General features: G+C 38.2%; 1 protein-coding gene across 2 annotated transcripts in view; it reads right to left on the bottom strand.

The window, feature by feature from the left end:
- FSHR (follicle stimulating hormone receptor) overlaps positions 1 to 18,195 on the bottom strand; it is a 194,922-nt gene that overhangs the window by 116,058 nt on the left and 60,669 nt on the right. For both annotated transcript variants that reach the window (XM_061156295.1, XM_061156296.1), the window contains exon 2: positions 10,355 to 10,426. In XM_061156295.1, coding sequence (XP_061012278.1) covers positions 10,355 to 10,426 — 72 coding nt within the window. The remainder of the gene's footprint in view (positions 1 to 10,354; positions 10,427 to 18,195) is intronic.

The following is an 18,195-nucleotide window of genomic DNA, read 5'->3' as shown; positions in this document are numbered from 1 at the left end:
CTTTAATTCTAGCCATTCTAGTGAGTTTGCAATGGAATTTAAGGTTTCACATTGCATATCTGTAATGACCACTGATGTTGAACATCATTTCATGTGCTTATTGTTCATTTCTATATCTTCTTTTGCTAAGTAGTTGTTCAGATCTTTGGCCTATTTTAAATTAGATTGTTCATCTACTTGTTTTTCCCTTTTAAGAGTTCTTTCTATCTTCTTTTTACAAGTCCCTTTTCAGAGCGTGTTTTGGAAATATTTTAGTCCCTGCCTGTGGCTTAGTTTTTCATTTTCCTGATAGCTGTACTTTTGAAGAGCAGAGATTTTATTTTGATGAAGTCAAAAGTTTTGAAGTTTTAGCTTTTACATTTAAGTCTATGATCTGTTTAGAGATAAATTTTGTGTATAACATGAGGTAAGGGTTGAGTTGTATTTTTTTCCCCATATGAATACCAAGTTGCTTCACCACCATTTGTGGGAAAAAAACTATTCTTTCCTTATTGTAATCAACTCAAGATATAGAGGATGAGGGATCATTTCCCAGCTCATTCTGTAGCATCACTAAAACAAAGCCAAAAAAAGCAGTCACAAGAAAAGAAATATACAGACTAACATCTCTACAAACATAGACACAAAAATTCTTAACAAAATATTAGTAAATCAAAACCTGTGAACAAAAATGGATTTTGACAAATCTAAGTATGATAGTTTTATTTAGTTGCTCAAAATAACCCATGTAATTTCCATCACAGTCACTGTGACAGTCAAACTTGTCCTCACGGTCTACAAGGTTCTCCATGACCTTATCCCAGCTTCTTCTCTGACCTTATCTCCTGCCATCTCCCCTATGTTGATTCTCCTTCAGCCATACTACATAGACACACTATACATTTGTGATGAATAATCTTTCTACAAATTGGATTCAGACTTAATATTATCATCCATCTCAGTGCGTTTCAACTGTGGATGTATATTAAAATCATCAAAGGAGTTTTAAAAAATGATCAGTGCTTCTATTTAAAAAAATAGAATGAAAAGTCCCTGTAGGTGACAGTTACATTTGTAGATTACTTTAAAAGTTCCCCAGGAGTTTGTAAAGTCCAGTACAACCTGAACCTCATGATCACTTCTTTTTTTTTCCCCCTGGAATTCAGATTCCCTCTTCCTATTCAGAGGTCCAGCCACTCCAACACTGGCCACCAGTTTCTTACCAGGAGCCTGTAGAATCATCAATCTTTCCTTCTTGCTTTATTTCGGTAAGTGGGACTCAAAGCTTCTTTGCTCATTAACTCTCAGAATCACAGAAGGTCAGAGTGAGAAGAGGCCTAAGTTATCTAACAACGGGGTGCTTAGGGAGGCAAAGCAGACTGGAACCCAAATCTTCTATCCCCAGTGCCATTAGTATTTTAGTTACCTGACTTTTCCCCTTTCTCTTTATCTGTGCTGAGTGAGTCTGAGGAATATAGAATTGGGAGGATCTTCAGCTTTTTTAGTGTGCCTGCAACAGTTTTCAGTCAATAAATCTCTCCCTCTAAAAGTCCCCCTGTTAACTTTTCTTCCTCCGCTGATCTGGGAGTGGAGGCTGGAGTGTCAGACTAGTATTCTCATTTTTATATGCAAATAAATCACTTGATTATATTTTTTGTCCTTATGTTATGATGAATATTTCAAACGAATTTTATATGGTTCATATTTATGGTTTGGGAGCTATTTCGCATTTTGGCTCATTGCCGTCTCATCTGCATATACCATATCTCAGCTGATGTTGATTGGTCTCATTTACATATTCATCATGCTCCTATTTTCAAAGATATTTTGTTATACACTGGCTTTTCTTCCCCCTCCAGTGTTATAATACCACATAGATGTGTTTTTAAATTGCACTCATTTCCATACACAAATTTTCTGGTTACCATAAATCACCACATTGTCATCTCCTCCCCCCACCCCCATTTAGTGTAATCTTCACACTTTATACCAAGCTGACATATGGTTCCAAAGTAATTAAAAACAATGTAAACAGTTTACAGTGCACTTTGCAAAGCCACTTCACACTGCAGAGAGTTTAGTGATTTCCTTTTCCCCCAGCCAGTCCCAAAGCAGTGAAGAGTCAGGAGGTTTGCGATAGTGATGCTGAGGAAAAAAGCTAAGGTGTGACAGTGATCAGTTCACTTCTAATGGAGAAGCTCCTGTTCCACTTCTGCCAAAAGACTCAGTTCCCTCTTGACTTCTTATAGAAGAAGCAGAAGGGGTGGGTTAAACTGGATTAATAAACGAATAGATTAGCACAGATTGGGGCAGAGTTACTAATTCTTTCAGTTATTCTAGGAGGTGGAAGGGGGACAGATCAAACTTAGCAAATCCCCAACCACCAAGGCTACAGAGCCTTCTCTCTTTATGATGAGAAGAGGACTAATTTTCTTTTTTGACATTCATGGTTTGCTCAACTACCAGGATCTAGTCTTCACTTATTATTTTTTTTTTTTCCGACAATAGACTCAGGTTTTTTTTTTGTGAATTTCCCTCCTCACTTTCAAATCCCCGTGGCTGGGGTAGATATTTTCAGCTCTAGGAATGGAGCCCCTTACTCAAGTCACAGCCAATTTGAACATCATATTCTCTTAGCTGCTGTGGTTGGTCCGGGGATGGTTGTGTGATTTAAGCAAGTCAGACTTAAATCTTAAGACTTTTGTGGGATTGAGCAGGAAAAAGGGCAGTGCTTCCACCCTGAACAGAACCTGAGACAGTGTCTGAAGGCAGGACTGCTACTGTTTTTTTCCACCAAGGGTGGGGCTCGGCTGGAATGATCATAGTGAAGGAAGGCCAGAGAGAGGGGAAAAGCTGAGTCCTAAGGACACTGAACCTGAATAGAGCTATTTCTAAACACATTCCTTCTTGCCAAATGTCAAGTTAAATGAGCCATTAAACTCCCTTCTTTTCCTTAAGCCAGTTTGAGGTTTATTTTCTTTGACTTCACACAACAGAAAAAGCCCAAACAAGTGCAATGTTTGTATCACTTATTTTGCATATATTATTTTGTGCCTTTTTGTCCTGGGTCATATTTTAAACTATCGCTATAGAAATGCCTAGATCATAGCAGAGTCTCAGCCAGTGTTTACTTGTCTATTAACTCCTATGTTTTTTATTATTATCATTCCTATGATAAATATTCCTATTATTTGTTCTATCATTTCTGTCATTCCATTAGTATTTTTTTTTTTTTTGTATCTAGGTAGTTTCTCTCTCCAACTAATTATATTTGTTTGTCATTTTTATTCATGCACTTATCAGACATTTATTCTAGGTATCTGACTGTACGAGACACTATGGATCTGGTACTGGGTAAAAGTAGTCATGTCCTTGTGCTCATGGAGCTTAGGGGAGTCAGAGATTAATTAAATTATGGCATAAACAAGTGCAAGAGTGCTGAAGTGACAGTCACCACATAGAGACTAGTGGTGATAGGAGGGTGTTTAGTAGGGAGGATTTGTCCTGGTTGAGGAGGTCAGGGAAGGCCTTCCTAGGCAAGTGACACTGGTGTGGGAATCTGAAGCAGAAGGAGGAACTGACTAGATTAAGAGGACAGAGTAGAAAGAAGGTCTTGTCAGAAGGACGAGTGCATGCCAGACAAGGCCCAGGGTGGGCAGTGTAGCATGGAACACTGAACTGAACTGAAAAAAGGGTCAGCAGAGCAAAGAAGAAAATGTGAGAGGTCTAGTCTAGTTGCTTTTCTCTCTCTCTCTCTTTTTAATTTAAGTTTATTTATTTTTAATTGGAGGATAATTACTTTACGTTGTTGTGTTGGTTTCTGCCATATAGCAACACGAATCAGACATAGTGATACATATGTCCCCTCCCTCTCAAACCTCCCTCCCCCCTCCCACCCCTCTAGATTGTCACAGAACACTGAATTTGAGCTCCCTGTGTCATATGGCAAATTTCTACTGGCTAGCTAATTTTGCATATGGTAATGTATATGTTTCCATGCTACTCTCTCAATTCGTCCCTCCCTCTCCTGCCCCCACTGTGTCCACAAGTCTCTTCTCTATGTCTGTGTCTCCATTGCTGCCCTGCAGATAGGTTCCTCAGTACCATCTTTCTAGCCTCCATATATATGCGTTAGTATATGATCCTTGTTTTTCTCTTTCTGAGTTATTTCACTCTATAGAATAGGCTCTCGGTTCATCCACCTCATTAGAACTGAGTCAAATGTGTTCCTTTTTAGGGATGAGTAATATTCCTTTGGGTTTGTGTACCACAACTTCTTTATCCATTCCTCTGTTGATGGACCTCTACGTTGCTTTCATGTTAATTTCTTTTTTATGTTCAGAACAGCAGTAAGGTATGTAGTGTGTGTGTGTGTGTGTGTGTGTGTGTGTGTGTGTGTGTGTGTGTACAGGTATACACATGATTAGGTGTAGATTTAGAAAATATCACTCTGGTTGTCATGTAGAAGATAGATGGGGCAGCACAAGAAGAAGCCTGGTGCAGTTTTCTGGGGAAAGACAATGGTAGCTGGAGAAGGAGATGGGTAGGCAGATCAGAAGTATAATCAGGAGATTAAAAACAATAGGACTTGGTGTTGTACTTAAAACAAAACGTTACACTCTGGCTTTGCTCTTAAACAGCAATTCAGGGATGTGGAAGAAGCCTGTAAATTCTGAATACAATCTGATAAATATGCTGTTGCTACTACAAGCACAAGATTATGGTTTGGAAGCACTGAGAGAGTTTTGGAAAGGCTCTACTCTTCAGTGGAGGAGGGGGATAAACATTTGATCCAGCTCCTGGAGGACAAGCAGGATTCTACTAAGTGGAATTTTAGGTAGAAGGACAGCATCTATACATGAACAGTGAAAATATATTTGTTCACTTGTTCATTTATACATTCAACTGTACCTATTTTTTGGTCTTTCTATGTGCCAGGCATGATCCAATGAACCAGCCATCACATTCTAAATAAGCAATATGATATCTGGGAATGGCAGTGCTTGGGAAATGGCAAATCTTCCTGCCTGAAAGTGTATGGTGGGAGACATGAGCTTTGATTTCTGTGTCAGAGGCTTATGGTTCTTAGAAGTTCTTCTGCAAGGGACTTTGAGCAAGACAGGTGTGGAAGCAGAGTGGTGGGAGGTTGGGCCTTATGCAGTAGGTTGTGCAAGTGACTTTGAACCTCATAGCTGCAGGAGTAAGATGAGAGAATAGGGCTCCAGAGGTATTTGTGAGGGGTGGTCAATAGGACTGGAAGAGCACCTGCATAGCAGGGAGAGAGAAGGCATGTGAGTCACGGGATTTTCTTGGGAATCTGGGCAGATGATGATGTTATTCATTGGGCAATATGAGAAGATTAGAAATTTAAGGATAGAGATAAGGAGTTTGTTTTCATTGTTAGTATATAGGAATGAAAGGGATTTCTCTGTGTTAATTTTATATCCTGCAACTTTACTATATTCATTGATTAGCTCTAGTAATTTTCTGGAAGAGTCTTTAGGGTTTTCTATGTAGAGGATCATGTCATCTGCAAACAGCGAGAGTTTCACTTCTTCTTTTCCTATAAGGAAACAATACCATTCACCATTGCAACAAAAAGAATAAAATACTTAGGAGTATATCTACCTAAAGAAACAAAAGACCTATACATAGAAAACTATAAAACACTGATGAAAGAAATCAAAGAGGACACAAACAGATGGAGAAACATACCGTGTTCATGGATTGGAAGAATCAATATTGTCAAAATGGCTATTCTACCCAAAGCAATCTATAGATTCAATGCAATCCCTATCAAGCTACCAACGGTATTTTTCACAGAACTAGAACAAATAATTTCACAATTTGTATGGAAATACAAAAAACTTCGAATAGCCATGGTAATCTTGAGAAAGAAGAATGGAACTGGAGGAATCAACCTGCCTGACTTCAGACTCTACTACAAAGCCACAGTCATCAAGACAGTGTGGTACTGGCACAAAGACAGAAATATAGATCAATGGAACAGAATAGAAAGCCCAGAGATAAATCCACGAACCTATGGACACCTTATCTTTGACAAAGGAGGCAAGGATATACAATGGAAAAAAGACAACCTCTTTAACACGTGGTGCTGGGAAAACTGGTCAACCACTTGTAAAAGAATGAAACTAGAACACTTTCTAACACCATACACAAAAATAAACTCAAAATGGATTAAAGATCTACATGTAAGACCAGAAACTATAAAACTCCTAGAGGAGAACATAGGCAAAACACTCTCCGACATAAATCACAGCAAGATCCTCTATGACCCACCTCCCAGAATATTGGAAATAAAAGCAAAACTAAACAAATGGGACCTAATGAAACTTAAAAGCTTTTGCACTACAAAGGAAACTATAAGTAAGGTGAAAAGACAGGCCTCAGATTGGGAGAAAATAATAGCAAATGAAGAAACAGACAAAGGATTAATCTCAAAAATATACAAGCAACTCCTGCAGCTCAATTCCAGAAAAATAAATGACCCAATCAAAAAATGGGCCAAAGAACTAAACAGACATTTCTCCAAAGAAGACATACAGATGGCTAACAAACACATGAAAAGATGCTCAACATCACTCATTATCAGAGAAATGCACATCAAAACCACAATGATGTACCATTACATGCCAGTCAGGATGGCTGCTATCCAAAAGTCTACAAGCAATAAATGCTGGAGAGGGTGTGGAGAAAAGGGAACCCTCTTACACTGTTGGTGGGAATGCAAACTAGTACAGCCACTATGGAAAACAGTGTGGAGATTTCTTAAAAAACTGGAAATAGAACTGCCATATGACCCAGCAATCCCACTTCTGGGCATACACACTGAGGAAACCAGATCTGAAAGAGACACGTGCACCCCAATGTTCATCGCAGCACTGTTTATAATAGCCAGGACATGGAAGCAACCTAGATGCCCATCAGCAGATGAATGGATAAGGAAGCTGTGGTACATATACACCATGGAATATTACTCCGCCATTAAAAAGAATTCATTTGAATCAGTTCTAATGAGATGGATGAAGCTGGAGCCCATTATACAGAGTGAAGTAAGCCAGAAAGATAAAGAACATTACAGTATACTAACACATATATATGGAATTTAGAAAGATGGTAATGATAACCCTATATGCAAAACAGAAAAAGAGACACAGAAGTACAGAACAGACTTTTGAACTCTGTGGGAGAAGGTGAGGGTGGGGTGTTTCGAAAGAACAGCATGTATATTATCTATGATGAAACAGATCACCAGCCCAGGTGGGATGCATGAGACAAGTGCCTGGGCCTGGTGCACTGGGAAGACCCAGAGGAATCGGGTGGAGAGGGAGGTGGGAGGGGGGATCGGGATGGGGAATACATGTAACTCCATGGCTGATTCATGTCAATGTATGACAAAACCCACTGAAATGTTGTGAAGTAATTAGGCTCCAACTTAAAAAAAAAAAAAGAGATAAGGAGTTTGTCTGGATATGAGGCACTTGCGGTTCATTTAGGGGTAGGTCTTGAGGAATCTCTCCATTTCAAAGCAAGAATTATGGCCTCAGAGGAGAGGTGAGTTTAGGCAGATACAGATTTAGGAGCCCCGGTAGTAAGACATTATTTGATAAATAATGATTTGAAGGTGTGAGTATAAAGAAGGAAACTGGCCAAGAAATGGGGCCCTGGAATACCTGAACTTTTGAGGGGCAGCTGAGGAATAAGAAAGGAGACAGAACTGGTTATGGAGTAGTCTGAGGCGTTCAGCAGGCAGGCAGAAGGGTGAGGTGTCACTGAAGCAAAAGGAGAAAGAGTAATGAGAAGGATGGCATGAGTGGTCAATGTAATCAGAAGCTACCTGTCGGTTAAGCGCTAAGAGGACAAAGTAGAAGTCGTCAGTTCTGGAAGTTTGGGTGTTTTTGGGACCTTTGATAGAATAATTTAACAGTGTGAGAAGATTTGTGGTCAAATAGCAATTGGACTGGAATGAGGAGAGACTGAACAGAAAGGCTGAACAGAATGCAGGCTGCTTTTTCAGAGGAGGGTATTGATGAGGAAGAGATAGGAAAGCAGAAGAGAAAGAAGGCAGGATTTATCCAGAAAGCTTTTCCATCTTCGTTTTAATAAGCATACGTGAAACTAGGCTACATGTGCAGAATGAATGAAAGGGATTTTGTGATTTGTGGAGAGGGAGATATTGAAAAGGAAGCCAGTAGTTATTAGGTTCAGGAAACTGGTTAAAAACTGGAAGAATAAAATAAATGAAGAAGAGATATCTGGAAAGATCTGATCTGAACTCATCAGGGGCCAAGAAAAGGAGGTGAGACAAAGGAACAAAGGATGAAGGGTACAAATCATCTGTTCAGAGTTCGGTTCAGTGCTGGCTCCTCTACTCAGGAATGCTATCTTAGGACATGAAAAGTACTGCAACAATAAGATTTTTTTTTTTTAATGGCATCTGTGTCAGTACAGGCTGATTCATAAAAGCATGTGGTAGAAATGGACATCCTGTGACTCAGGAAGCTGAGTTTCAAAAGCAGCTGCTCTGTCTCTGGGATTATTGCTCTGTCATCTCGGATCAACCCTCTGTCACCACAGGAAGTTCTCCTGGGAGGCTGAGCACCCAATGAGGGGTCAGTCACATTTTCTGGATTTAATTATATTAAGGTGAATTATTTGTACCTGGTACTGATGACTTTAGAATGATTTCTATGCAATTTTACAGACTGGTTGAAGGGGCAAGACCTACCCAATCATCATCAAATCTCTGTTAATTTCAGGCAGGGTAATGGCTGATCCATCCAGGAATACACGTTGAGCTGAAAGCTCTCCTACACTATTTCTTTCCTGTTTTCCTTGGTGAACTCTGCTCAGATGAGTGCCCCATCTTGCAATTCCTGTGCCTATTGAATGTCTTCAAGAAGGTAAACCCTGAAGACCACAGGTTTTAAACTGGGCTCCCGTCCAACAGGGAGACGCTTGCATATAGATCACATAAGCCATTCCCCACTATACAAATGCCTCCCTTGATATACAGATGAGGAAACCACAGATCTCAGAGACAGACTGATTTAATCAAGGTGACACAGTTAAGTTTATATTAAAACTAACACTCAAACATAGGATTCTGACCAATCTCTTCTAACCAAGTGACTTAACCACTGAAATATGTTGCTACTTTCTCTGCTTTGTGTTTCTTTCATTAATGGATTTATTTCTCACTTCCTCAGACCCGGGCAAGTATTCTTTCTAAAAGGCAGGTGAAAGAATCAAGATAAAAATTTACTGGCTTAAAGAAGGAAAAACATATATAACTGAGGGAGGGGTGTTGCTTATTCTTATAGTGAAAAAAAAAAGTTCCCTTCTGTGTAATCCATCTATTTATTAGTGTACTTACTGGCGCTTAAGTTCTGGTTTCTGGCTGCAACTATGGTGAAAAATACTTTTTCCATTTCTTAAAGCCTGGGGGATGGGATCAAATACCTTCAAAAGCAGAGTGGGTTACCATAAGCATGAAAGAATTTGCTGGGTTTTTTTTTTTTATTACTTTGTACCCCACTTTGAGAAAAGCTTATTTGGGGAAACCCATACATTAAGCTAGCCCAATAAAACTCAAATGTTGAAGATCTTAAAAAAAAAAAGCAAATATTTACATTAACAACGTCTACTCTTTTCAAAGGAAATCGTCTTCAGTGCTCTAAACTTTCCCAATACTTCTGAATGTTTATCTGTCATTTACCACTTGTCAGCATGGCTTAGGGACAAGAAGTTCACAAAATCTCTAAAGCCCAAATGTTAGTCCCTGATGTCAATTAAAAATTAATCAGAAATAATAGAGAGTATCTTTAAAAAGAATGGATGTCAGCAGAGAAAATAGGCTTTGGTTTATAAAAATTCCACTCACAGGTACTTTGGGAACAAAAGAAAGAAAGTGAAAGTGTTAGTAGCCCAGTCTGACTCTTTGCAACCCCATGGACTGTAGCCTGCCAAGCTCCTCTGTCCATGGGATTCTCCAGGTAAGAATCCAATGGAGTAGATGCCATTCCCTTCTCCAGGGGATCTTCCTGACCCAGGGATCAAACCCGTGTCTCCTGCACTGCAGGAAGATTCTTTACCATCTGAGCGACCAGGGAAGCCAAATTTTGTACCAAAAAAGTGAGAATTTTTTGGATTGACCTCATGCCTATTTCAGTGGCCACATGCTGAAAGATTCCACAAGTTTAGGAAATATGGGAAGGAAACGCAATTGGACAAGATGCAAAATCTTTGCTTGGCATGTCATTCTAATTCCTAAGCATAAAGAATCATGCTAGATGTGATCTGAGGTTGCTGCCTATAGCCATTCAAAGCACCCACACACTCTTCAGGTACATACATTTTCTCCAGGTCGCCAAATCCTGAAAAGGCTCCTTTCGGGATGACTCGAAGCTTGGTGAGAACAAACCTCCTGAAAAGAGAGTGAACATAAAATATCACAACCTATTCATTCATTGATTAGCCATTGAGTGCCTAAGATATAACAACAGATAACAGCCAACGCATACTATGTGCTTGCCATTTAGTAATGGTGATAATTGCTTCTCCAAGATCCCTTTTCACCCATATCACAAAGCAGTGATATGGGCACTATTGTTATCCCTCTTTTTCATAAGAGGAAACTGAGGTTTAGGGAGGGTTAAAAAATTTGCCCAGGGTCAGGTGGCTAATATGTGGCAGAGTTAGGATATGAGCCTTCTGCTCATCACCTCTCCATGTTGCCTCCTCTAGCCCTTTGTGAGTTTCCTTCTTTTTCTCTACTCCAACTCTCAATACCTACTCCCTGTTTCCTCAGCTGACTTTTCTTACTTCAGAAAAAAAAAAAAAATGAAACCAATAGAAGAGAACATCCTCATGCTCTCACATGGCTCCCAGCTAACCTCCCACCTGCACCTGGGCTTATTATACACCCTGCCCCACTTCCTGTTTCTACGGGTGAGCTGTCCAGGGTCCTGACTAAAAACCAGCTCCCCTGATCCACGCCGTATCTCTTTCCTTGCCTTGTGAAGGTAGCCACTACAGCCGTTTCCCCCTTTCTTTCATACATTTCATTCACCTACTTTTTCTTCTTTATTGGATCCTGCCCATCAGTATACCAACATGCCTTAATTTCTCCCATCTTAGAAAAATCTTAACCTCATCCATCTTTAGCTTTTGCCATTTCCTTCTGCTGGAAAAATTTGTCTCATGCTTGCCTCAATATTCTTCTGATGGCTTCTCATCTTAGTCAGGAAAAAAACAAAACAAAACAAACAAACAAAAAAAACCAGATAGTATATAATGGCCTTCAGGATCCTACAGGATCTTCCCACTCTCCTTTCCCATAGATTCTCTAACTTCAATTTTGACACCTCACACCACTGATTATTTCATTCTCTTCACAGTAATCTCTTACTATTCTTTTGTACAGACCAGGTTCCTTCTTGCCTAATATTTCTGCATTTGCAATTCTCTCTTCCTGGAGAATTCTTCTCTCATATTTTTCTGGCTTGCTCCTTCAGCCAGCTGCTTGCTCAAATGTCACTTTCTTAGTAAAGCTTTCCATAACTACCCTATTTAAAATGACAGCTTCCCCAACTTAGACTGTTAGCCTTAGCTTTCTTCATAGTATTTCTGATATGTTTAATCTTCTATTTACTTATCTACTTATATATTAATATACTTACTTATCTTTTACCCAAAACTAGAATGCAAGCTCTGTGAGGGCAGGGATTTTTGTCTGATTTGCCTACTGCTGTATACCAAATGCCTGGAACAGTGAATGATGTATGACACATATTCAGAAAAATGTTTCTTGAATGGCTATTGAAGCCTGAGAGTTCTAGGCTTGAGGGTAGAATTACAGGTGACCCTTTGGGAGTCTATAACAGGAGTACTGTTTCTGCTCCCTCTCACTTTCCTTGCTTTGCAATTGGTTAATAGGGATTTGGTTTTCCCCCTACTATAATCCTTCCTTCTGCAAGGCAGTCTGTTAGTGGGCATTCAGTGTGGACTTGAAGTTTCACAAACCTTCTTTACATTAGTCTCCTATTTTTTTAAATTTGTATTAGTGAAATTCCTGTTTCATAAAGTTATTGTTCAGGCAAGCAGTTCTTTTCTTCCACTTTGTTTGTTTGTTTGCCTTTTGTTGTCATGTCCTCACCAGTTCCACGGTGAGGAATCATGAGAGAGAATTCTGTGTACTGTTCTTGCTCTGGAGGATTTTATACACATGGGAAGGCAAAAAATAGAAGTCTTGGAATCACAAGAAAACAGATGTGGGATACAGTTGATGTAACAACTATAAATGTTATACAAGGATTAAAATGTAAAACTCCCATAGTACATAAATAAATATATATGAGGAAGGTTGGAAGGAGTGTGTGAGCTTGAGCCTGGGTCTCAAAACTATCAGATCATATTGATGCTAAAAGCATAGTCTCCATGAAAGTATTTGATCTAATTTAGGGTTGAGTGTAATGGTTCTGGAACAATGTAACTTATTGAATGCACATCTGAAAAGAATCAAGGTCAGTTCATATTCTCTTAATGCTCTCACTTAATCTTAGTTAAAGTAGACAAAGTCCTTTTGTTCCTATTTATTACAAGACAGAAAAATTATGAAAACAAACTGGTAAAAGCAAAGAATAAAATTGTTTTAAACTACTTAGTCTAAAACTTCAAGGGAGTTGAAATACTAAGGTAAATACTAGTTAACAAGACATGCAAAAAGTGGAATCTTGTATAATTGACTTTATTTGATAATGAGTCAACCAGATAGTTCTTTTGGATTCAACTTTAGTATCAAGCACATATTCTAAAACTTTTACTGTCTATTCCTGTATTAAGTGGTTCAAACTAATTAATAAAATTAAATCTTATTGAAGATTTAAAGTCTTCCATCTCCTGAAAGGCTATAAATTAGATCCACTAAAGATCACCCAGAAGTCTTATGTAAAACATAGCCAATATTGTTTCAGTTGCATAGCTGAGCTTATAAAAAAGTATAAGACATTTCTAGGGACCTAGAGTATAATAACTGAATACCAGATGGAAACTGGAGTCATGAATGCAAACAGAATTCTAAGAAGGTAAATTGAAGTCAGTGTATTCTGGGAGTGTCGGGTTGGGGGAGGAGGGGATAAAGAAAAGAAGTTGGGAGGAGGGGTATCTGGACTTGGTAGACAAAGCATTTGTGTTTTGATCCCATGAGATGAAATATGGAAGTTGGAATGCAAAGATTTATTTATGTATGTCATTGTCTGTCTACATACCTATCTATCTACCTATCTATCATATGTGTTTTCTAGAAAGAAAGTGGAGAACATCAATTTTCAATGAAATAACATCTGGAGAATTTCCATAATTTATGAAAGACATAAATGCTCAGATTCAGAAACCTCAATAAGTCTCAGGAAGGGAAACAGACAAATACATTGTCAGATACCTGTGAATTAAACCTGTAGGGCCAAAGAAGAATTTTTTAAAAATGCAAACAGAAGAAAAAAAGTCATTATCTTCAAAGGAAAAAAAAAATACAATTAGAAAGCTTGGTAAAAATATCTTCAAAATTATTAGAGAAAATAACTGCCAGTTTAGAGTCCCGTTCCCAGAAGTAGTCATTCAAATGTGGGGGTAAAATAAAAAGAATTTAGAAAAGTTTAATTCACCCTTAACAAAGTTTTAGCAAAAAATTTCCCTTAGAAAATAATCCAGTGGGAAGGCTCAAAAACAAGGAGGAGTAGTGAACAAAGAAATTAGTACTCCTTATTGAATAGGTAGGTTTATAATGGTTGGAAAACTCTAAAAAAATAGTGACCAAGTCCATTCATGATAAAACATTTTGACACACAAGGAAAAGAGAGAATATCCTTAATCTGATAAGGAGAAAAATCTATTTTACCACTACAATAAATACATCATACCCAGTGAAGAAATGTTAGACACATTCCTTTTAAAATTAGAAATAAGGCGAGGATGCCTGCTGTTGCATCTGCCACTCAGTATTGTCCTAGGCACCCTAGCCTATACAGTAAGATAAAAAAAAAAAAGATATATTAAGATTATTGATGAAAAACTGTCATTGTCTATAGATAACATAATTGTCTATAAAGCAAACTCTAACCTAAGAGATCAGTAGTAGAACTAATAAAGTCTAGTTGGGTAGGTGGCTGTATAATTAACACACTTAATTTTCATTCTTATATTATTTTAAAGTATATCACTGGTAATGGCCATACAACTTATGTTTAAGGGAAATCACACTGTTGTAAAAATATCAGTTTTAATCCACATTAACAGAAATTAAATGCAAGACCCATATAAGACATAATAGTTTTTGCTGTTTCTTTTGATACATGTGAATGGAAATTGACTAGCTGGTTAATATTCATATGGAAGAGCAGTTTTGAAGAATAACCAAAACAATTTTGAAGAAGTAAAACAAGATTGGGAGAATTGGCATAATAGGTGATATGATTTTTATAAAACTATAGTGATTAAAATGCTGTGGTATTGACGGAGATTAATCAGTAGACCAGTGGAAAAGAAAACAAATATAGAAATAGACCATTAAACAAAAGAAAATGACATGTGAGAGAGTAGCATTAAAAATCTATGGAAGAAGATGTGGATTAATCAATAAATGCTTAAAGTATTGATTATCCTTGTTGATAAAAATAAAACCTTTATTATCATATTAAAATCTCAATTCCAGGTTTATTAAAAATCTAAATGGGAAAAATCAATACTTTAAAACTTTTAAATAAAATGTAACATTTTATTGAGAAAATTGTCTTTTAAAAAGATATGAAAATTGTATACCAAAATTGTAAAGCTAATAGATTTGACTATAGTAAACTTAAAATTTCTCAAAAACAAAGATAAAATGGGGAAATAGACTGGGGAAAGATGTTTGCAACACATACAACTAACAAGGGTTGGCATCCAAAATACAAAGAACTTTACAAAATAATGAGAAAAATACAAACAAGCCAGTAGAAAAATTGGCAAAAGAAAAGAACAGGCAATTCATATAAGAGAAAATGCAAATGGCTAATAAACATATGAAAAGATGCTCAACTTCACTAGTAATTAAGAAAATGCAAATTTAAACAATAATTAGATGCCTTTAAATACCACCGTATTGACAAACACTATAAGGAATACTTCACAGTAGCAGTGCTGGTGAGACAGTGGAATATTAGGACATTTTCTACACTCTTGATAGAAGGATAATTTGCTACGAGTACTTTCAGTAGCCACTAGGCAAAATGTATTAAAGTCAAAGAAACAAATGTCTTTGGATCCAGTTATTTCAAGTCTCTTGGCCACGTATACACCTGGAGACAGGTAAAAGATTAAGCACTGCAACATCATATGTTAAAAAAACAAAACAAAACTGGAGACAAATGCTCATAAACAAGAGAATGAATATATGATAATCAATTGTGATATACTGACGCAATGCCAAATTACAAAGCAGTGAAAATAAACAAACTAGCTGGAGCTGCATTCAAAAATCTGGATAAATCCTGAAAGCAGAATGTTGAGAAAAAAGTGAATTATATGTGCAGTATGTACAGTGTGATGTGATTTTCATAAAGGTTAACAACATGCAAAATAAAACAGTTTATTGTTTTGTATGAATCGTGTTTTTTTCATTCTGTATTTTTGATGTTTTCAGATCTTGTGATATGTTGATTCTGGAAGGACTACTCCTCCCAGGGCTAATTCCCAGAGACAGCAAACAACTGGCCTCAGAGTGTAGGTTTCTTATGCAAACCAACTAGTCCACCCCCGTGCCCCGCCCCCGCCCCCCCCAACACACACCACTTCCTTTAAGGGGCCCTTATACCCTAAGCCTCTGTTTCTCTACCCTGATCACCCCAGGGAAGCTCCTACACTGCAGAGTCCTAAACCTGTTTACCCTGTTTTTTTTTTCCCCCTTGGAAGCTACAAGGAAAGTTCTTGCCTGTTTTCCCCCAGCTCCTGTTGCCACATGACAAACCCTGGTGCTTCCTCACAGCCCCCCTTTCTCTTGGGAGCTGTGAATATGACAAACCGTCTTTTCATGGCAGTTGGCTTCTAATATGTTGGCTTCGCCATACTCGAATAATAAGACCCATGGCTTCCCTGGTGGTTCAGACGATAAAGAATCTGCCTGCAATGCAGGAGGCCCAGGTTCAATCCCTGGGTCGGGAAGATCCCCTAGAGAAGGGGATGGCAACTCACTCCAGTATTCTTGCCTGGAGAATTCCATGGACAGAGGAGCCTGATGGCCTACAGCCCCTGGGGTCTCAAAGAGTCAGACATGACTGAGTGGCTAATATTTTCACTATATTCAAATAATAATAAGATCCATATTTCAAAATATGTTTAGAGATGCATACAGATTTATCAAAAGGAAACTTCTGAGAATGACAACAGCAAAATCACCGTGTTTACCTCTGTGACAAGGAAAAGGAGTGAAACACAACTCTAAAGTATTTTGATTTTTCAAAAAGATCTGAGCCATTTTGACCAAATGTTAAGATTTAGCAAAGCTGAGTGGTACTTTATGAGTGTTTATGATATCATTTTGTATGCTTCATACTTGAAATATTTCATAATTAGTTTTTCAAGATTGAAATTCTCACCAGGCCATATCCCCAGCATCATTTATTTATGTCTGTTTTTAAACAGAGAGAGCTATTTAAAAATGTCATCATACCCTTCATGTCAGATGGCAACTTTCATACTCTGTAAGGGGGGCATAAAGTTGCCTGAACAATTTCTGTAAAGATGCACAATTCATCAATATGACTCCAAAAAGAAAATTTTCTTCACTATATTGCAAGTTATTTCATGTCTCTTTCATGATAAATGGGGTGGGTGGGGTTTATTTTTTATTTTTTACTTTCCTGAAATGGGGAAGCTTTAGGATTCCCTTGAACAAGCAATTAATTTCTTGGGTGGTCGATTCACCCTTGGCCAAATTTAATTCCTCTTTGTGGATTAAAGGAGAATAGTTTAAAAGATCCCATAAAAAGCTTTCTGGCAGTTTGGAAAACAGCCAATATTCTTTTTGAGGAAGCTGCCTTTTTATGATGGCCCAAGGTGTAAATGACACTGCTCTCTGTGTTCTTTGAATTTCACATGAGTTTAAAAAATTAAAGTGAGAACAGTTTGGCACAGGGTATACAAAAAGAAATTGATCATCGTCCTGACCTCGAAATGTCAAGAGTTTTTGTGCTTCACAGTCTTTAGGTCAGACCGTTACCCTAATTAACATTCTGGGAATGTGTTTAGGAAAACTATCCTAGGGGGTGGATTGAATTAAATGAGGAAATCATCTGGAAAAAAAAAGAGTATAGCTAACTTGATTTGGCTCTTTACCATGACCCAGGAGATGACTATCTCACTGTCAAAATCATTTGGGCATCTAATTGGGTGTATTTTTCACTTTGCCACATGAGTCATGAAACCAGTGGGGCAGTGAATAGCAGGAAGGAAGAGGTGAGAAGGTAGGAAGAGTAGGCTTCCTTATATAACTGGACTTTAAGCTTTAAAAAAAAAAATTCTCCACCTTCTGGCATGTCTTAACTGCCTAGATGTGGTGTGCTCTGTCACGTGCAAGGTGAGATGTTCTGTAAAGTACAGAGAAATTGGTTCAGCTGACTTTAGCCCTTTACCCACCTCCAGGCTGTGTGTGAAAATGCCAACTATTCATTGGGATTGCAAAGGCTCTCGTGGAGGTTTCTTGGAATAGATGTGTCAGTGTTCTTTGTACTTTTCCTTCCTGGTGTGGAGGAGACACTTGTTCTTCACCTTTAGCCAAATGTGGGAGGTATGAGGAGAACTAATTAAAGAGTTTGTCACTCATTTCCTGCATATCTAGGTGATATAGAGTCTGGCTTATGACTAAAGTCTGGCCTCTAAAGGTGAGAAATGGCCAGCTGCTTTGGGAAAGAGGTGTGACGAAGGTGTGGGTTTCCCAGAAGCCAGGCCTGTACCCAGCCAAAAGGAACTGGCCTCTCATCCTGAAAAGAATGGACTTGCCTGAATAGTGACCAGAGCCCAATAGAAAACCTGTCTGGAGTAGACTTCCAGAAGCCTGTAGGAGGAAGGAACTGCTCCCTCCGAACTACTCTGAGCAGTGGAATAGGGAGGGTTTAAATAGGATGAAAGAGGGGACCTTGAATGACATTTGACACTGGACTT

Source organism: Dama dama, chromosome 11 (assembly GCF_033118175.1).
Source record: "Dama dama isolate Ldn47 chromosome 11, ASM3311817v1, whole genome shotgun sequence".
Taxonomy (NCBI): domain Eukaryota; kingdom Metazoa; phylum Chordata; class Mammalia; order Artiodactyla; family Cervidae; genus Dama; species Dama dama.
The sequence above is the reverse complement of the archived record's forward strand: the minus strand, read 5'-3'. Positions and strand labels throughout refer to the sequence as shown.